The sequence below is a fragment of the Trachemys scripta genome, chromosome 2, assembly GCF_013100865.1.
Source record: "Trachemys scripta elegans isolate TJP31775 chromosome 2, CAS_Tse_1.0, whole genome shotgun sequence".
In the NCBI taxonomy this organism is placed as follows: Eukaryota; Metazoa; Chordata; order Testudines; family Emydidae; genus Trachemys; species Trachemys scripta.
The window spans coordinates 11685706-11706587 of record NC_048299.1 but is presented as its reverse complement, the minus strand read 5'-3'; the positions used below and the strand labels follow the sequence as shown (position 1 = coordinate 11706587).

The window sequence follows — 20882 nt, the reverse complement described above, 5'->3', positions numbered from 1 at the left end:
AGTAAATTATTTGATCTAACCTCTTTGTTAACCCTTTACCAACAGAGGGGAAGGGTGGGCTTGTGATTAAAGGCAGCGACCAGGGAGTCAGGAGGCCAGAGTTGTATTCCTGGGTGTGCCCCAGGTTAACAGGTGGCCTTGGGCAAGTCTCGTTATGCCCTGACTTTCAAAAGCGCTGAAAATGTGGAGCTCCCACCTGACTCTGCGCACATTCCGAAATCAGGACGTTAATCCCCGTGCCTCGATTTCCCTATCGGTAAATAATAATTGAGAAGAAGAATCTCCATCCCTGCTGTCAGAAGATTTAATGAATTTGTTTGCAAAATGCTTTGAGATTCCCTATTGGATGGGGTAACAGATGTACAGACTATTAGGATTTTCCGATTCAGGGTTTACAGCACGTTGTGTCAATGTTTTCCCTTTTCTTTGCTGTCCAAAGATGCTTGAACCTTTCATCAGTCCTGATGAGTCACTCTCTGGGAGCTGCCAGTCCCTGGACAGATCTATAGACAGGTAAGTCAGATTCATCACCATGGGCTTGCCTGCGTAATGAAAACCACCCCCCCTTCCTATGCAAGTGTCTGAAGGAGGGAAAGGAATTGGTTAAGATATCCTGGGGGGTTCTGACTAGGAGAAATGGGCGGCACCTAAGCAAAGGGAAATTTAGACCGAATACCAAGAAATAAATCCTAACATGAGAGAGCCGTAAGCCTGCAGAATAGTCTCCCCATGGAAGTGATGGAAGCACCATGCCTTGAGTCATATAATACTGGACTGGGCAAAGGACAGATGGGAACAGTCCTGGACCAGCAGGGGATTAGATAACCTATCTGACCTTTTCCCTCTCCAATTTCTCTGGTTCTTGGAAGATCTTTTTCCCCTTTCATCCCCATGGATTTCTAGATCACTGGATCGATATTGCCTTAGCTGCTCCCTGCCTCCTCTCTACCCATAGTGTATGCTCTCAATTGAGTGTTGTAAATGGAGCCGTCACAGACAGACATCCACACCTCCAAAGGTGCTAAGGATACCAGAGGAAAAACAACTAAGCTCCTCTGCAAGAAGCAACTAGGACACATTGTGCAGGTCATTAGTGCTGCCAGTTAAATCCAGACCCGCCAGTGCATTTGTGACCGCTAACTTGCCCCAGTGCAGGTTAGTGTCTCAGATACGATGTCTTTTTCTTTTGGGAAGCCATTTATTTTCCTTATCACTGATTTTCTTTCTTCCCCCCTGACTGTTTTGACTATATTATATTAGCATTGCATTACAGAGGTCCGATTTGTATCGATCCGATCCTTACGTGTGCTCCAACCTTGCACATTTCAGCTGTCTCAGCCCTACGCTCCATTGACTTTTTGTGCCTTGTAATAATTTCCACTCACACAATTGCTCTTCATCAAATGTCCATGAAACGTGGGCTCCCTTCCTCCCAGCCCGTCCGCTCCTCCTTGATTTTGCAGTTAAGTCTAAATAGCCTTCACCTGGAATAACAGCACAATGAACACAGCCCAGTTTCTTCTCCGAACCCTTAGAGTGACCTCGGGCTTGATCCAAAGTCCAGTGGAAACTCCCATCAACTTAACTGGGCTTTGGGTCAGACCATGCTCACTTAACCCCCCCACCACCCTTATTCAGTTCACTGAGTCTTTGGCCTTGGCTACACTTGCAAGTTAGAGCACATTAAATCAGCCCCAGGTGCCCTAACTCCTGAGGTGTCCATGCTGGCAAGGCACTTAGAGTGCCTGGACTCTGCAGCTGGAGCACTCCTGGTAATCCACCTCCACGAGAAGCATAAAACTTGCTGCCTCCCGGCTGAAACGCCAAGGTGTCAGTGTGGATGACGTGTTGCATTACTGCGCTGTGATTGGCCTCCGGAAATGTCCCATAATCCCTTGAAGTCAAGTGGCCACTCTTGTCATTGCTTTGAACTCAGCTGCAGGCTTGGGGATATCCCCTTTCAAAGCTCCGTTTCTGATAGCCGGCATGCTTATCTGCTCCGGGACACAAAGCAAACCATTACTGTGGAATGCTGCTGCCGCCGAGGCAGGCGTGGTTTGGGGGGGGGAGGGGCTGATGTCGGGGTTTCCCTCTGCTGCTGTCTGAACTTACAAGACAGCATGCTGACACACTCTATGCCCCCCAAAACACTGTCTCCCCCCACCTACACACAACACACTGCCTGTGTCACTCCACCTCCCCCCCCCCATTTGAAAAGCACGCTGCAGCCACTTGCACACTGGATAGCTACCACAATGCACTGCTCTCCGTGGCGTTGCAAGAGCTGCTAATGTGGCCACACCGGTGCGCTTGCAGCTGACGGTGTAAACACACTGCAGCGCTTTCCCTGCTGCTGTCTCCGAGGGCTGGTTTAACTCCCGATGCACTACATCTGCAAGTGTAGCCATGTCCTAAGGGTGTCTGAGCTGGTGCAGCTTGCATGGTGCGGGGGCGGAAGGGAGAAGCGCTTCAAGGAAAGCAACTAACAGGAGGGTGTAAGAAGGTGTCTATTAAAGCAGATCATCTGGCTCCTTGATACTCTCACATTGGCAAGCTGGTGTAAATAAGCCTAAAGGAGCCAAGCACCCTGGGTATCCCCTTTGAATTTGGCCCAGGGACAACTTTGAGTAGTGGCTGTAGAACTGGACCCTTCACTAGGTGCTGCAGATGTTGTTTCCAATTGTCTGGTATTGGCTGAGAGGACAACCTACATGTGTGGGCAAAAAGAGTAGAGAATGAAAATGTGAGGCCTCTTTCTGTTTGTTACCCAATTCTGTGCCAGCATGTTCTGTACACTAACACCTGGCCAGCTCCAGCTGTGCCAGCCCACTGGTCTTTGAGTTCGGAGAGAGCAAAGACTGGTGTGAAGACTCTTCTCTAAACAACCAAACCTGTCCTTGTTAGAGCTCCATGACTCAAAGCCATCTTGTCTCAGTTCCTTCCAGGTAACTTCACCTCAGAGGGATTTTTTTTCTGAGGACCTTATAAGAGAGTCCAAATAAAGTTTAGAATGAAAACTGAGTCTGAACTCAGCAATCACCACTGATCAAAGTCCCAATACGCTGTCATTCTTCATGGCATTTTTTACACTAACTCTACCTCAAACTGTTTCATGGAGCTACAGTGACTAATGCAGTTAAATAATCAGAGCAAGATGAGGCAGAAAGCAAGAGACACCTTGTAGGCAATGAGGAAAGGCTATTTTCAACTGAGATTTGAAATCGGAGGAATATAATTGAAATAAAAGGATATAGGGAGGCTGGTTCACATGGCAGGAGCTTCAGAGGAGAAGGCTCTTGCGCCAGCACTGCTGAGATGGTGTGGAGGGTCTTTGAGATGAGGGAAGAAAGAGGAAGAGGCATGAAGAATTCATGGACTTTAAGTACTCCTGGGGAAATTCTGCACCAAAAAATTAAAAATTCTGCGCACAATATTTTAAAATTCTGCATATTTTGTCAAAATAACACAATATAATCATGCCACTTTCAATTATTTTGATCATTTATTTCAAAATATTGTCAGCAACTATGTCTAACAATACAGAGAACAAAAAAGATTCAGGAAATGTTTTTTGACAAATAGATTCCCTACTAGGCATATAAATACAAAACTTTGAGTAATTCATTTAAATGGCAATACAGAAATGTATTTCCCACACCCCTAAGAAGCAGTGCAAAGGCTTGGGGGAGTCAGGTAAAGGAGGAGCGGAGGGAAAAGGAAGTAATTGCTGGTAAGAAGGCTGGGTGTGAACTTGAAGAGATGTTGGGGGTGGGTGGAAGTCTGAAACAGGTTGTTTTTTTGGGCTGGGAGGAATTGTTAGGGCTCTTCCCCCACGCAGACCTTTGCTGACCCCTAGCCTCTTATTTAGTCAAGCACAGTTGCCCACATCCGCCCCAACCCCATGTGTCCTTGCACCCCCATTCAGCCACCCCTTCTCCCTGCATCCCCATGTGTCCCTGCATCCCCTCTCCCCCATGTGTCCCTGCGCCCACACTCCCATTCCCCCCCCCCCCCCCCTCTCCCCCCCCCCCTGCCCTTTTTGACCCCCAGTCTGTGACCCCCCCCAGCAGGTCCATCTGCCCCATGCTGTCCGTCTCCCCCCACTCCCATGCCTCCTGACCTTGCCCAATGGGCAGGGTGCTGTGAGGAAGTCAGCCTCTTTCTCTTCCTTATCCACAGCTGGAGCTGCGTCCACCCGGGAGCAGCTGCTTTCTGTTCAGCTGCCACAGTGACCCCTGATGAGCAAAAGACATAACTGCAACATCTTTCTGGCAGAATGTATTTTCTGCAGGGGGAAAAAATTCTGTGCAGCACATGAATTCTGCGCATGTGCAGTGGCCCAGAATTCCCGCAGGAGTATTTACAGATGTTTAACAGAAGCTATTAAAGTTAGACATTTTTAAAATCAGAAGCTCCAGATAACTTCATCCAAGAGTTTTAAAAGGTCTGGCCGAGGAGCTTGCTGCACCATTAATGTTGATTTTCAACAAGTCTTGGAGCACTGGGGAAGTTCCAGAAGACTGGAAGAAAGATAATGTGCCAATTTTTAAAAAGGGTAAATGGGATGACCACAGGTAATTGTAGGCCTGTCAGCCTGATATCGATTCTAGGCAAGATAATGGAGCAGCTGATACAGGATGCAAAGATTTACAATTACAGAGCAAACATTTTTACAGTTATAGAGCAAATACTTTAAAGGAGGGTAATGTGCATAATACAAATCAACACCACACAACATTTTGATTAAAAATTAGAATGAGATCAAATTAACATGGCACATGTTAAATGGATTCAAAACTATCTAACTGGTAGGTCTCAAAAAGTAACTATAAACAGAGAATCGTCATCCAGTGAGTCTGTTTCCGGTGGGGTCCTACAGGGATTTGTTCTGGGCCGTATGGTATTTAACATTTTTATCAATTATCTGGAAGGAAACATAAAATCATCACTGATAAAGTGACTGGGGGGGGGGGCGGTAAATAATGTCGAAGATAGGTCACTGACTCAGAGTGAGCTAGATCACTTGTGCAAGCAAACAATGTACATTTTAATATGGCTCGATGTATACATCTGGGAACAAAGAATGCAGGCCATACTTACAGGATGGGGAACTTTCTCTTGGGAAGCAGTGACTCTGGAAAAAAAAATTGGGGGATTGTGGTGTGTAATCGGCTGAGCATGAGCTCCCAATGTGATGCTGTGGCCAAAAGAGCAGAATGTGATCCTACAGTGCATAAACACGGGAATTTCAAGTAGGGAGTAGAGAGGTTATTTTACCTCTGTTTTGGGCACTGGTGTGACTGCTGCTAGAATACTGTGTCTAGTTCTGGTGCCCATAATTCAGGAAGGATGTTGATAAATTGGAGAGGGTTCCGAGAAGAGCCATGAGAATGATTAAAGGATTAGAAAACCTGCCTTAGACATGGTAGGCTCAAGGAACTCAATATATTGATCTTAACAAAGAGAAGGTTAGGGGTTGACTTCCTCGCAGTCTATAAGTACCTACCTGGGGAACAAATATTTAATAATGGACTCTTCGGTCTAGCCGAGAAAGGTCTAACGCAATCTAATGGCTGGAAGTTGAAGCTAGACAAAATCAGACTGTAAATAAGGTGTACATTTTTAACAGTGAGAGTAATTAAGCATTGAAACAATTTACCAAGGACCCTGGTAGATCCTGCATCAATGACCATTTTTAAATCAAGATTGGATGTCTTTCTGAACGATCTGCTCTGGGAATTATTGTGGGGAAGTTCTATGGCCTGTGTTACACAGGAGGTCAGACTAGATGAGCACAAGTTCAATTCTGGCCTTGGAATCTGAGACAATGTTGTTCTTATTCCGGAGGCGGTGATAAGGCAGGCTAACCAGTGGGGGGAAGAGAGGAAAGCTCATCATGGGCTGTTAAGAAATGCTTTATGAAAATTACCATTTTTCTCCATAGCAAAATTATTAATAATACCTAGTTCTTATGTAGTGCTTTTCATCATTAGATCTCAAAGCGCTTTATGAAGGAGGTCACTATCATTATCCCCATTTTACAAATGGGGAAACTGAGGCAGAGTGAGGTAATGCGCCTTGCCCAAGGCCAATGGCAGAGCCAGGACTAGAACCCAGGAAGCCTGAATCCCTGTCCAGTGATCTGTTCTCAGCTTGAAGGCTTGATTCTCTAACATATTGAGCGCCCTCCACTCCCCAGTAGACTCAGTGGAGTTGTGGGTGCTAAGCACCTCATAGGATTCTTCATAATGCAGGGAACAAGTAGCTTATTCCCGGCTTTACAGCAAAAAAAGAGCCCCTACAGGTTCATATGTCCAAAGTGTGGCAGACGGGGGTGTCTGTGTATAATTCCATGCCCATCAAGTGATGTTAAAAGACCAGGAAAGTTGCAAAGTTGAGCACTCACTTGTCAAGAAATTAGGACATTAATTCTGCTCTCTTGTGCACATGCATCACTGTGGTACAGTCTTTAATTACAGGATCCTGTGCTGTTCTTTCCACAGGATCCCTGCCTCATTCAGCGCACACATCGGGCAGGGAGTTCTCCAGCAAAGCACATGCTTAACTTTAAACACATGAGTGTTCCCACTGACTGCCCCTGATGAAAGTTAAGCACTTGCTTAAGTATTCTGCTGGATCAGGGCCTGAATGAAAGAAGCTTGCATAGGACATTCGTCTGGAGTTCAGTGCATCTTGCCTCTTTCTGTGTAAAAGTAGTATGTAATATATTATCGATGTATAATGAATGCAGACGCGATTCTGATCACTGGATCTGTTTGAAACAATAAGGTGTTTCTGTCTTTTCCCACAGCCCGCCCTTTACCCAAACCCCTGTTCCCAGAAGGAAGAGCCAACCCAAAGACAGTCTTGATTGCCTGGGTAAGGATATGTGGGATTTAGTGTCAAAGTAACAGCACAGCCATGCAGCAGTAAGGTGGACTTTCAAAACAGCTGTGTGTGAATCAGACGACAGAACGGAATACTACTGGGTTAAATCATTCAAAACAAACAAACCAGCTTCACTGCTCATGTTATAAGTAGCCACTGCAATTCTCAAACCTAGACACATTTTAAAATCTAAGGACCCAGTGCTGCAAACAGATACTGCCAAGCTTAACGATCACTGTAAGCCTTTTGAAGCCAACAGGACTATTGAGGATCCTAAATGTTATGGGGCCTGATTCCACTTCTCTTGGGCCTGATTCTGAAATCAGTTTCGTCCTCCTCCCACCTCCAGTCTAAATCAGGAGTAACTCCACTACAGTTAATGGAGATACACCAATGTAAAGCTGATCTGAGATCCGAATCAGGCCCTATGCTAGTAGTAAGTGCTTGCAGGATTGGGTCCTCCTTGTTCTATTTGTTTACTTCTTGCCTTTCTCTCATTTGGGAAGAAGAAAATAAGCTACTCAGTTTCATCTTTGTTTCTAGTCAGATTCTAATCAGTCTCACTTTCAGATTCGTATGTCCTGTGTTGCTATTGGATTGCAAAATACTGCAGAGGGGGAAAAAATTCTCCATTTGCATTAATAAGAGGTACAATCAGTAACATTGGAAATGCCATTACGGAAAGGTGTATTGGTAACTTGTAAGGATCTTAGCTTAATGCTCAACTGAGCATAAATGTCCAGGTGGTTAAGTCATGGAAACTTCATAGTACTGTAATGACTTTTGCTACTAAAAATGGACACATGGCTATCTGCCGATGGCTGATAACACATTTTTGGCTTGAGGCAGCACTTAGAGATCGAACCAGGGAACTTTAAGTCAATACTTGCAGTGAAGTTTTAATATGTCCCTGGTGGCTGTGGATTCATTTCACTTGAAAACACAAGTCCGCATCACCGCTCACGCATGGCTTGTCGTTAACCTCTTGACCTGGCATTGTTGCTTTTCTTGCTGCCCATACTTCAGCCATTGTGTGCTCTGCCCTAGCGCTAGAGTAATGGTAAAATCATGTTGAAGTCAGGCCGATGCCAGGAATGGCCTCCAAGGAGCAGCTCCTGGCTCGGAGCTAAAACAAACAATCCTTCAGAATAAGCTGTTTAGTCAGGATTTGATAGGGGAAAAACAGGAGGTGAAGATGAGGGGGAGGGAATTGAAGATATTTTAATCTAATGTTGTTCTATGCTACCAGTGATGGCATCCTGTACTTCTCATTATTAATGTTTCTATCCCTATCCATCCATCCATCCATCCATCCCTTTCTCTCTCATTTAATCTCCTTTTAACTCAAATTTTAGCACTTTTACCCTATGTAATCTCTTGTATCTAACCTAATTTTCTCTCTCTAGTGTTATTCTGATTATATAAAACCTCATGCTCCAGGAATTAAACTAGTCTCAAACATTTACGGCTCAGCATGACCCCTTAATGAGGGGCAGATTATTTTACATCTGCCTGCTCTGGGTTCTTGCACTTTCCTCTGAAGCATCTGGGACTGGCCACGGTCAGCGATGGGATACTGGACTAGATACACCTTGGGTCTGATCCAGTATAGAAGTTCATTCGTTTCCTAAGCGAGAGATTTATAACCCTGAATAGAACCAGCATAGTTCTGTGTAAATTCCCCGCTCTCTAACTAATGAGGTGGAGAAACTGGCTGTGGTGTGGATTAGGACAGTGGCAAAGGGGTTAGGAAAGACTGGGAAAATGTGTGGGGTCGAGCAGGGAGAAAAGGGCATGGAGGCAACCAGGGACAATGGAAGGAGGAGGAAAGTAGAGAGATGAGAAAAGAAAACAAGCGACATAGACGTAAGAAAATGTACCCCATTGCAGAACAATGGCTCTTCTCAGTCACATACAAGAAGTTATGGCTCCAAGAAAGCCAGGTCTAGCTTAGAAAGAGGCAGGAGCAATTGTGATGGGGCTAAACCATCTGAAGAAATAAAAATAAACTGGGTTGCTGAGCCTTTCTTTAAATATTGTGGACCAGAGCCTGCTCCTATTGAAGTCACCGGCAAAGCTTGTGTTGGCTTCCTGGGGCCAAGATTGGTCCCCTTTGACCCCAGCCTTCTGTCCGCGATGGGCAGATTTCAGAAATGAGCCATGGAGCATGTCCCATCTTGGGAATGAACAGTCTTCTGCCTGGTCTCTCCATTGCATTTTCAAGTGAAAAACAGAACTTCCAATGGGAAATGCTCCAGGGGTTCCTCACGGAGTTGATCTAACAGAGATTTTTCTCTTTCTCTCCTGTCAGATTTCGATATCCCGTTTTGTGAGCGATTCGGGAAAGGTGGGACCTTCCCCAGACAATATCACCTTTCCCAGAGCCGCAAGGACTATAGCGACGGTGAGACACTGATCGGTCCATGCGGGCTTGGGGGAAAAGCTCACTGATGGCCTAAGCCAAGGAATAGGGCATTGGCCTGGACAGGAGCAACTTGGCTTCAGTTCTTGGCTCTGCCACAGGCTTCCTGTGTGACCGCGGGCAAGTCACTTGAACTGCTGTGGGCCCATGTGGGCACTGCTGGCACACATTGTAAGTTCCCTAGTGTGTGTTAATGCAGTTACTGTTTGAAATGGGACTATGTTAACACAAACTAGGGAACTTTTAGTGCATGCTAGCAGGGTCCACATGGGCCACTTAGTGCACAACATGCTAGTGTGCGTTAGAATTTGCACCTTCTGGCATGAACTAAAGCCCTGTGCAGACATGCCCTAACTCCCGTTCTCTCAGATGACCCTTTCCATAGGCGCCGACTTCTCCTGTACCCAGGGGGTGCTCGATGCCGCCCCCACTCCACCTCTTCCCCCAAACCTCTGCCCTGCCCCCGCCCCGCCTCTTCCCGTCCCCTCCCCTGAGCGCGCCTCGTCCCTGCTCCTTCCCCCTCTCCCTCCTGGAGCCGACCTGCATGCCGTGAAACAGCTCTTAGTGGCGTGCAAGGGGAGGCGCTGGGTTGGGAGGGAAGGAGGGGGCCTTGGCTGTTGGTGGGTGCTAAGGACATGCTAATTTTTCTCCGTGGGTGCTCCAGTCCTGCCTCAAAGAACTTTGAGTGTACGCTGGAAATTAGACTCCAAGTTGCACTGTGATTTTTTTTTAAACCTGTATAGCTGGTGAAACCACTGTGTGGACACACTTAATTTGATTTAAATCTGGTTTATGTTGATTTATTTTAAATTGATTCCTTGACGAGTTAAGCGAAGGTTTTAATCAACTTAAAACTGCCCACGCAGGGTTTTGCATCATTTAACTAAGGACTTGTCTACACTGTGCTGCAGCATGGCCTATGGGGATGCGAATCGCAGAGTGCAGTGAACGGCTGGGCTCTCACTGCCCTGTGTGGACACTGCAGCAGCGTCTCAATGGGGCAGTTAGAGCACAATGCTGCAATTTACATCTCCATAGCAAAGCAATTGAAATGGGTACCACTCTGAATCCAGACAGGGTCTGAGTGTATGACGAGAGACAAGACGTTGCATGTCCTTATCCGTAATTCTCCTGCTTTCCTCACCAAGGCCGAAGGACTTTCCCAAGGAGTTACGTCCCTCAGGAGAATCGGTTTCAGCTTGTCCCTTCCAGCAGAACAAAGAGCTTCAATGGGGACAGCAAGCTCCTCACCTTACAGTACGAGGCGCACAGGACCAAATGGTGGATCGACTGTGACAAGGGACTGCAGGTTTTCAGCACGTCCCCCAGCAAGTCCAGGAACTGTGAGTGAATTTCAACAGGTTGCCGTTTAGAATCTCAGGCTGTGATCTTGTCTTCTAAGTATGGTCAGGCGGGGCTGGTGGAGGGGAAACCTCCAAGGAGAACTCAGGAGCTGGGGTGGATCAGCAGATAGCACTTCCCTCTCAGTCCTGAGTCAGTACAGAACCAGTGCCCCAGCATGGTGTTAAGGGGCGCTGTGCTCCCGGGAGACGGCTCCAAGAGAAAGCCCTGACTGCTCATGGTCATTTAAGATCTCCTGGCACTTTCCATAAAGATAGGGGTGTTCTGGCCAAATTCCATCCTGGGCAATTACATTCCACCTGCAGCTACAGTGGGATAAATGATTCTCCACTTCCTGCTCTGAATGGCCGCATAGCAGTGCTGTGCCCTGTTAACCATTGCTTGTGTTCCACTCCAGCAGTGGCTGCATGTCACTGAGGGGTAGGGAAGGGACTCCAACATTACACAGCAGATTATTCTCAGCCCTTGCAGGAGGGAAGGCACTGTATCAATGTACATCCCTGGGCCTGATCCTGCTCTCATTTACACGGGTGTAAATCGGGTAAGCCAGTAGAGTGAAAGCAGCCTGAATGGGATGGGAATCAGGCTCTAAGTGTCGCTCTTTGTGGTAGGTGCTAATGCACTCTGTGTGCCCCCACTCATTGCATAGCAGATTTAGATCTGCATTGCAAAGGGTCCGGTGACCCCTGTGCTGTGTCCTGACTGTGCCATTGATGTCCCTCCTGCAGCCCTGCAGGCGCCAGTGAACTGGAGGTTGGGGAAGCTCCTCGGCAGAGGGGCCTTCGGAGAGGTTTATCTCTGCTACGACGCAGACACTGGCAGGGAGCTGTCAGTGAAGCAGGTGCCCTTTGACCCAGACAGTCAAGAGACCAGCAAGGTGAGTGTGAGGGCTGGACTGAGCCTTCCTGAAGAGCAACTGGGTGCGAGTGGGTCACAATCATCCTGCCCTTCCCATATTGCTGAGTGGGATGGAGGTCCTGAGATGGGGTCTGCTGGCATCTGTTGTCCCCCATGTCACCACTAGGCGATGCATAAATGCCGTGCATAGTTCCTGTATGTGCTGTGCTGGCCCTCCTGGCTCAGAGCTGTTTGTGATTTCCCACAGAGCTCATAGACACCTGCCATGGCCTAAACCGTCCAGTGACCACTCATCTTCCCTTCCAGGACCTGCATGATGCTAGCCCAGCCTGTGTTGCCAGTCTCATGTCTCGCCATCTACTGTCCTTTCTGCTCTTCTGTGATGCCAGCCCCAGGGCTCCATTCACCACCCTCCACTCCCATCTCTGGATAGCCCATTTGCCCAACCTCTGCTTTTCCCTCATGCTCACCCCTCCTGAAAGCTTGGTGTTGCCCTTCAGAAACAAGGGAATAAGTAAATCTCTGCCTGCCTACCTGCATCTCTCTCTAACAATCCCAAGCAGAGTCCCTTCTCCGCCTTTCCCAGTGCATCCTGTCTGTCTTTTAGGCTATAACCTCCTTGGGAGAGCAGCCATCTGTCTTCTTGGGTCTTGTACAACGCTAGGGATATAGTCAGTGCTTCAGAAACCCTCTAGGAGAATAAGCTTGAATGTGGCAGTATTTCTGCAGTGATGCGACGTTCGTAGGTCTGTCTTTTCATCGTGTAACGTTCTGTATCGCTGCAGGAGGTAAATGCCTTAGAATGTGAGATCCAGCTATTGAAGACCCTTCGCCATGACAGGATAGTCCAGTATTATGGTTGCTTGCGGGACCCGGAAGAGAGGAAGTTGTCTATCTTTGTGGAATACATGCCAGGGGTAAGTGTGACAGCAGCCAACCCATGTGGTTATTTATAGAGATGGACCTGAACCAGAGAGCTGAATCCAAACGCCTCCCAGCTCAGGCGAAGTTTGGATCTGGAGTCAAATTTCGCAGCCTGGCCCTTGTCTACAATGGGCCAAATCAAAATCCTGATTTGAACTTTGCGGAAGGGCCCTATCTGTGTGACACAGCCTGGAATATGAACACGGCCGAATTTGGGATTGGATCCAGATCTGGATCTAATCTCTGTGGCTTGGGCCCATCCCTAGTTATTTATTACAAAGCACTCTGGGAAAGGTTAATTGTAGTACGATCCGCACACAGCTATCATGAGTTATTTATTTATTCTGATATGTGCACGTTGAAAACACAACGTTACTAATTATCCTGTCCTTGGAGACCAAGTCATCTCGTGGCGATGCTGTTTTATCATGTCAGGACGTCACCAGGTCATGACTCTGTTCGTGTAGAATGAAATATCTCCAGGGGCAATGTAAAATCAAGAAGTTTTAATGTTCTGCTAGGTGGCGCAGGGGATGTAACTTGCATCTTTTCTTACTACTTTAGCACGTAAGTTAAACCAGCAACGTAAGTTAAACCTGGAGCAGAGCTTCAGCTAGTGTAAACGGAGCAGTGCTGATTTACACTGGCTGAGGATCCGGCCCCCTCAGCCCCACCTGTGTTACTTACACCTTCTTACACATCATCTCTGGATTTGTCCTCTAGACTGTGAGGGAGCAAACCTATGGTTTATTCATAGATTTTTAAGGCCAGAGGGGACCATTCGATTATATAGTCACAAATAGCTTTGGTATTTGGCAAACATGGTAGAAAATCCCCCACCAGATCCACATGAATGACAATTTGAACTAGCCCCCTAGCACGACCCCCTCTCTCTAACCACAGCCCCATGAACCCATTTGTTTCTGGAAGCTCTTTCTGATCCCTCAGGCATGGGACCAAAAGGATAAGCCCAGTGCAGTGTAATCAGTCCCCTCGCTGTTCGTTCTACAACATGCCCATGTCTGTTACCTGCCAGGAAGCCAGCGTTTGTGCCGGGGCTGTTTCCTGTTCCTGGATCGGAATGTTTGTTTTCCTTCCGATAAACTAGCACTCTGGCCAGATAAAGATTGACTTTCACTCCGCGGCAACAGCTTATTTCACAACATCAGCCCAGGGCTCTGCGTTTTTTGTACTGTTGGTGGAAGAGGCCCAACTCCCAAGCTCTGAAGTGCTGCATCTGGCTGAGATTCTGATTTAATGCAGCTGGCTTGGCAAGGGCTGCCTGGGGTCTAGCTGCTTGTGCGGGATCTTCCGCACCCTGCCTGGCTCTAGCCAGTGTCGATAGCCTGTCCGTTTGTAATTCACCCATTTAAACCATTGTTGGCGTGTCTTCCGCACACACACAACCCGCATCCTCCTTTAAATTAACTGAGGGCGAAAGGGGCTGGTCTATTTGATTCTAGTACAAGATGAGATCCTTAAAAGGGCCCTGCCTCAGTGCATCCTTCATGTCCAGCGCCCACCCCACAGACTGAGATCCAGAGAAGTGGAGGGCTCAAATGCCTAACCAAAGATTTTCCATCAGAGGACATTGACAGAACCCCAGATGATACCCAGCTGTAGGGCGGGAGGGCCCCTGATAGGATCCTCCCACTGGCACTTCATGGCCACCCCCTTTAAAATGGGAAGGAGCAAAATAGGAACCCAGGGCTGAGCAAAAGTTCAGGCTGTAGGGCGGTGAGGTCAGGGACAATAAGCATGTCAGTGGGAGACTGAGCAGAGAACCCAGACAACCCCTGCTGCTCCCCGGTGGATGAAAGGTGCCAGACTGACAGCCCTGGAGACTGTCTATCCATAGAACGGGCCAGGACGAGCTTCGCTCAGACAGGATGGAATCCTTCCTCAGCATTTGGAGTCCTGTAGCTAGGTAGCTCCTTTAGTGTAAATCTTCTCTATGGAACAACCACTCTGGCTGGCTTACCTGAAGATTGAGCCAGGGAGCTGTAGACCTAAAAGCCTCAGCGCCTGTTGCTTGAGCTAAAGCACCCACTTCATTATCTTCAGCAGTAAAAACTCATGCTTTGAGATCCAGCGTTCCTAGGCTCAGTCCTGGCAGTGATCCAACCAGGGATGTTGTTACATCTGGTCGTCCATATAGGCCTGTGGATGTCAGTAGCTCCAGCTGAGCTTCCCCAGCCCGGGGAAATGTGATGCGAAGAGAAGGTGTCTCTTTGTCCCACTTCAGCGTCTAGGCAATGTGTAGAAGTCTCGGAGTCAGCTCCAAACTAATGGACATGTTCCTTTCGCTCAAGCGGTGGAGAGGATCATGCTTATATAGACGAATTTCCCACAAACAAGACCAATGATGTGATCCAGCCACAAGAGGGGGATAGAGAACTATGCTGAGTTAGCAAGGGTTGTATGTACAATACTGCCCTTCCTCATCTGTCCCATGGGGATATTGGAATTCAGGCATGATCCTTGCTCCATTATGTTTATCAGTGTCTCTGATTTCATATATTCCTCTTTTATAGCTCAGTTAGATTCAGTAAAGCTTTTCATAAACCAGAAAATAAACCAGAAAACCTTGAACTCTTTACGCTAAACCGTCTGTTCCACCTTGTATTTAGCTGCCACTCTGAGTACATTTCCCAGACATCAAGAAGAAGAGCTCTGTGTAGCCCAAAAGCTTGTCTCTCTCACCAGCAGAAGTTGGTCCGATACAAGATATTACCTCACCCACCTTGTCTCTCAGAAAACGGTCACAGAAATATAAAAGCCAACATGACACAATACACATCATTCACTCCTGTGGTTTGTGTATATGCGTTTCATTTCCAATAGGGTTCCATAAAGGACCAATTGAAAGCATATGGTGCTCTGACGGAGAACGTCACCCGGAAGTACACCAGGCAGATTCTGCAGGGAGTCTTCTACTTACACAGCAATATGATTGTCCACAGGGATATTAAAGGTAAGTAGAATGCACTGTGAGATCGCCTTCCTGCTCTGATCTAGCAGCACCTTAAGTAGGATTCTGTGCCTTATGGTCAGAGTGCAGCTTTAGAGGCTAAGACACATGGTTTCTAGCCCTGGCTCTGCCTTGGGCCTGCAGTATGGTCTTGAACAAGTTGCTTAGGTCAGAATTTTCAAAAGTGACCTCTCACTTGGGAGGGGTGTGTATGCCCCAAATAACGAGTGTCCAATCGGGAATACTCGTTTTGAGAGCCCCCATTGGCTCCTTTTGCAGTTGAGAGCTCAGCTCCAGGCCTGAGATAACGGACATTCATGCTGAGTTGCCGTAAATCAGAAGCCACTTTTGGAAGATACTGGCCGTACCTTTTCTGTGACTTAGTTTATCTTCCTGTTTAATTGAGGATTGGTAATTATTTACGGTCTCCCAGGGGTGCTTCGGAGTTGATGCAAGGTGTGTAAAGCGCTTTGGGTGGGATTTTCAGGGAACTAAGAGACAGGCCTCTTTGAAAATTCCAGTTAAAAAAAGGGAAAAAAAAGAGTCCCTAGCATACTGCCTTCATGTAGCTAAATGTCGTCTTTTCCAACTCTGAAGATGCTGGCCCTTTGCCTGAGCCTTCCCGTGCTGGAGCTGCGTTGGCCCTGGTTGCAATTTTATCTCTTGGGTTTTTGTGCTTGACCCTTAGGTGCCAACATTTTGCGAGATTCTGCTGGAAATGTGAAACTAGGAGATTTTGGTGCCAGCAAACGCATCCAGACCATTTGCATGTCTGGAACGGGAATTAAATCGGTCACCGGAACGCCGTACTGGATGAGCCCAGAGGTGATCAGTGGAGAAGGCTATGGAAGGAAAGCTGACGTGTGGTAAGAAACAAAGTAATCCCAGGCAAAAAATCTCCACTGCAATGGGTCAGCATTGCAATTTTCTAATGTAGCCTGTATCCGTTCATCGCTTCGAGAATTACAGCGGTTAATTTTCCAAAGCCAACCAGTATAACTAGCATTTGCAAGACAATGTGGGTTAGTGGCTGGAACAGTGTGCTTATAGTTAGAACTGACTACCAAGATTTTCAGTAGTGATTAGTGATTTTTTTGGATGCTCAACTTGAGACACCTTAAAAAGGGTCTGATTTCCAGAGGGTGGGTGCTGAGCACCTACTGAAAGTCAGGCTCCTTTATGGTGTTTCAGGCTGAACACCCGAAAATGGAAGCACCCCAAATCCCTACTTGCTGTTGGAAATTTCCAACGTGGATGCTGATTTTGGGTGCCCCAATTTTTTGGACGACCAGCTGGAGATTCCTTGAATCTGCCTTTAAGTAACCCTGAGCACCCTCCCCTCCCTGGGAACTGCAGGAGCTCTGAAAAACTGGCTGTCGAGGTTTGCCGGATTGGGCCCCGAGGCTGAACAGCTGGAATAATAGTCATCACCCGAATGAACTACAACAATACTGTATGCACAGCACATATTCCCTTGACTCTTCCAACAGCCAGGCTCAGTGGAAACCAGCCATTGTATCTGCTTCGCACTGGGGAGAATGCCTGAGGAGTCGTTGGCAGACCGCCTTGCTGCCACCTGTTCCAGCTGATAGGCGGGAAGCGCAGCTACGTTTTATTCATTCGGATTATGAGCCAAGGTTGCCAAGCTGGCGTAAATGAGGCCGGCGGAAACGCCGCGCTGCTCGGATTCCACCCCAAGGGCTGGGAAGCCGCCCTGCTTTTTCCTGCCTTTGCCCTTTTATTTTATTCAGGCTGCTTCTTCTGGACTCCTCCTTCCCAGAAGCAAATGGGAGATGAAGCCAGACAGGGAGCGAAGCCTTGTTTGGCTGCAGATGTCTTTGGTAGTAAACATAATGTACGAGGTAGATAGGCTGCTGCCAACGAATATGGGTACAAAATATTCCCAGCGAGTTGGCTCCCTCTTTGGGGATGTCTGCACTGCTATTAAAAACCCGCAGCTGGCCTGTGCCAACTGGCTTGGGCTAACGGGCTGTTTAATTGCGGTGTGAATGTGCGGGCTCAGGGTTGCAGCCTGAGCTCTGCTACAGTGCAGGGTCTAGAGCTCAGGTCACTAGGTGGGAGGGTCCCAGAGCTTGGGCTGCAGCCTGAGCCCAAACATGTACACCGTAATTAAACAGCCCCTTAGCCGAGCCCGAGACGGCTGGCACAGGCCAGCCGTAAGTGTCTAATTGCAGTGTAGACATACCCTTTCAGGCCTGTATGCTTCCCTTTGTTAAGGGGGGAAATTCACCCCTGTGAAGAGGACCAGCACAAACCTATGTACCAGTTCAGCAAGGCCCTGGGGAACTCCCTGGCAAATGGGACCTTAATTCTGCAGCAAGAAAGGATGGCCCAGTGGTTAGGGTTCTAACCTGGGATTGGAGATGGCTGGGTTCAAGTCTCTGCTCTGCCAAGGTCTTTGTTTGACCTTGGGCGAGACCCGTAAGGCCTGGTTTTCAATGGTATTTAGGTATCTAAAGCTGCAGGTAGGTGCTTAGCATGGCTTTCAAAGGTGCCTAACTCTCATTTAACCCATTTAGGCGCTTTTGAAAATCCCACTGGGCACCTCTCTGCACGTCCGTATATTAGAAAAATCTGACCCTTAGTCTGTCTGGCTCTGACTTTTAAAGGTATTCAGGCATTGCTCCCTCTCAGTGTTGACTTTCAATGAGGCTCCGGCTCCTAAGTCATTTTTGAAAATGGGCCTTAGGCGATGTCTACGCTAGAGAGTTTACAGCGGCACAGCTGTACCAATGCAGCTGTAAGATCGCTCGTGTAGCCGCTCTATGCCAACAGGAGAGAGCTCTCCCATTGGCACAATGTGCTGGCCCTTTGCACTGGGACGAATTTCACCTAAATAGAGGTCTTCCATTTCCAAAGCGATCTGTCTGTGATATCTTTATAGCCCTAAATTTAGGGAATTTCACATCTAGGCAATAGTTTTGGGTGATAGGTTTAGGGGCAGGGAATGAGCCAGGACAATGGCTGGATGAAAGTCTTTTTTTCTAATCCTCTTGCTCTTTCCTTTTTTCTAATCCTCTGTTCTCCATTGCAGGAGCGTGGGCTGCACTGTGGTGGAGATGTTAACAGAAAAGCCACCCTGGGCAGAATTTGAAGCCATGGCGGCCATTTTCAAAATCGCCACCCAGCCGACCAAGCCCCAGCTCCCAGACGGCGTCTCGGACTCCTGCCGCAATTTCCTCAAGCAGATCTTTGTGGAAGAGAAGCGGAGGCCCACAGCAGAGGACCTACTGAGACATTCATTCATGAACTGCAGCCTCTAGTCCCTTGCGGTGGGTTAGGGGAAAGGCAGGTGGAAGATAAAAGGAAATGGGGGGTGGGGGGTTTAAAAAACAGACCCACAGACCTTTGCACTCTGAAATGCAGACCTCAGCCTGGGTTGGGATCCTTCACTCCTCATTGCAAGCTAGGGGGCCAGTGTCGGTTTTCCTTTGTAAGCTGCACTTACGACCATCTAACTGTGGAGACGGGTGGCTGTCGCCACGTTTGGGGCTGGAGGGAGTTCGGAATTGGGGATCATCCTTGGAACACATCAGCATCGATGCTAGTGGCAAACTCGCCCGCCCCGTTATTGAGTGGATGTCTGGTAGCGGAGGAGCTGGGAATAGTAACTCACTCGCCTCAGAGGAATTATGTGAACAAACTCTGGTGCTCCCTGCTGGCCGTGAAAGCAGCACTGGCAACATCCCACAAGGAAGCCCGTCTCTTCAGCAGAGGAGCAGCAGTGTCTCCGTTTACAGCTTCACAGACACAGAGAGGGATTCAGGCGTGAAGCAAAGGGAAACAAACCCAGGACCAAAGAATGATCGGCATAGGTGTGTCGTTCATGTCAAAGGGGGAAAACAATCCTGTTGTGGGGGTGGAGATGAGAGGCAAAGTCCATAGCAACATCTCCAGCTCTTCAGAGGGGAGGATTCAGATTTTGTGCCTTAGGTGGTTACAGTCGAGTGTGAGCCTCATTCAGCACAAGGTATCCAGTTAAGGACGTGACTACAATGCAGCCATGCTGAGTTGGTGTTCTTGTACCTGTAAAATAGTGTAAGTGCAAGGCATTCTTCTTCTCTGGATACAATAAGGTCCCTGTAGGTTATTCACCGCTGAAGCTGGCCACAGGACCTCTGTGTGTTCATTCATTGTTCAGCGGATAAGTGTGTCTATATGATGCTGATGTCAATGGCACCCTCAGCTTAGCAAAAGCTCGTTCTTCAGCACCTGATCCTGTTCCCACTGAAACAGTCGCTGCTTGCCCAACCCCTGCCTCCCCCCAAACTGATCAAGTTGACAAGAGCAAACAAGACAAATGCCCATTTTTGTCAGTCAGGATGGCAGGGACAGGGCTTAAAAAGGGGTCTGTCCTGGCCAAAACAGGACATACGGTCACCCTATCACTCCTTGCCCCATAAGGGAAGTGAGCTGTGCCAGCCCTTCTCCTGGCACAGTTGCCTTCCCCCTCCATGTTGGCTCAGCAGTGTTTAGGGAGTGGAGCCCAGACTCTGCCCACCTGTGTGGGAGGGGGAGGAGCAGCCCCTCAGCAACACACACACACCCTACATCCACTGATTTTAATGGGAACAGAACAGGTGAGGGTGTAAGTAACTGTTTTCTCATATCCCTAGCTGTGCCAACCTGTGACCAGGTCCAATGTGCTGCTAACAAAGGGTCCAGCCTGCAGAGCGCCGAGTGCCTTCAGCTCTGTCCCTTGTAGGATCAGGCCCTAGAGCATCAAGTGTAGAAAAGCCATGCGGGAGGTGGAATTCACCCCAGCGCACAGGACTAGCACGAGGGCTGAGCGCCTCAAGGCCTCAAAAGGGAACATTTGTGGGACTTCAGTGATAAATAGACTCTGTGCAGGTGCTGTGTGCAGGGGCATATTTCATCCTGAGGCCAAGTCTAGACTACAGACCTATACTGCTATAACTACATCGTACAGGGGTGTGAAAAGTCCATACCCCTGAGCGATGTAGGTATACTGACCTACCCCACCCCCATGTACACAGCGGTAGGTTGATGGGAGAGCTTCTCCCACTAACATAGCTACAAGGTGGATTAACTACGCCAATGGGAGAAGCTCTCCAGTAGTGTCTTCACTAAAGCGCTACAGTGGTGTAGCTGCTTTGGGTTTTATAGAAATGTAATGGGGATCCGTACGAAGGACTCTGAATGCTCCTAGAGCCTGATTCTTATCAGGAACAAACTCCAGAGAAGTCAATGAAGTTACACCGGAGTGACACCGGTGTGAGAGCAGAATCCTGCCCATAGAACTGAACAGAGAATATCATTCTGGAGGCTTCTGCAGGAGAAATATAGGCCCTGATTCTACACCACAGAAGTCAAGGAGAGTTGTGCTGTTAACTTTAATGGGCATGGGATCAAGCCCATAGTTCTCTATTAAATTCTATCAGATGGCTCAAAAAGCCTTTATTATTATTATTATTT

The 20882-nt window shown here is 47.9% G+C and overlaps 1 protein-coding gene across 4 annotated transcripts in view; it reads left to right on the top strand.

The window, feature by feature from the left end:
• LOC117871989 (mitogen-activated protein kinase kinase kinase 3-like) overlaps nucleotides 1-20876 on the top strand; it is a 121789-nt gene extending 100913 nt beyond the window's left edge. For all 4 annotated transcript variants that reach the window (XM_034759912.1, XM_034759911.1, XM_034759909.1 and 1 more), the window contains 9 exons: nucleotides 440-513; nucleotides 6812-6879; nucleotides 9200-9292; nucleotides 10459-10653; nucleotides 11401-11549; nucleotides 12316-12447; nucleotides 15299-15428; nucleotides 16114-16291; nucleotides 18481-20876. In XM_034759912.1, coding sequence (XP_034615803.1) covers nucleotides 440-513; nucleotides 6812-6879; nucleotides 9200-9292; nucleotides 10459-10653; nucleotides 11401-11549; nucleotides 12316-12447; nucleotides 15299-15428; nucleotides 16114-16291; nucleotides 18481-18709 — 1248 coding nt within the window. In that variant the 3' untranslated portion in view covers nucleotides 18710-20876. The remainder of the gene's footprint in view (nucleotides 1-439; nucleotides 514-6811; nucleotides 6880-9199; nucleotides 9293-10458; nucleotides 10654-11400; nucleotides 11550-12315; nucleotides 12448-15298; nucleotides 15429-16113; nucleotides 16292-18480) is intronic.
• The last annotated feature ends 6 nt before the right edge of the window (nucleotides 20877-20882 follow it).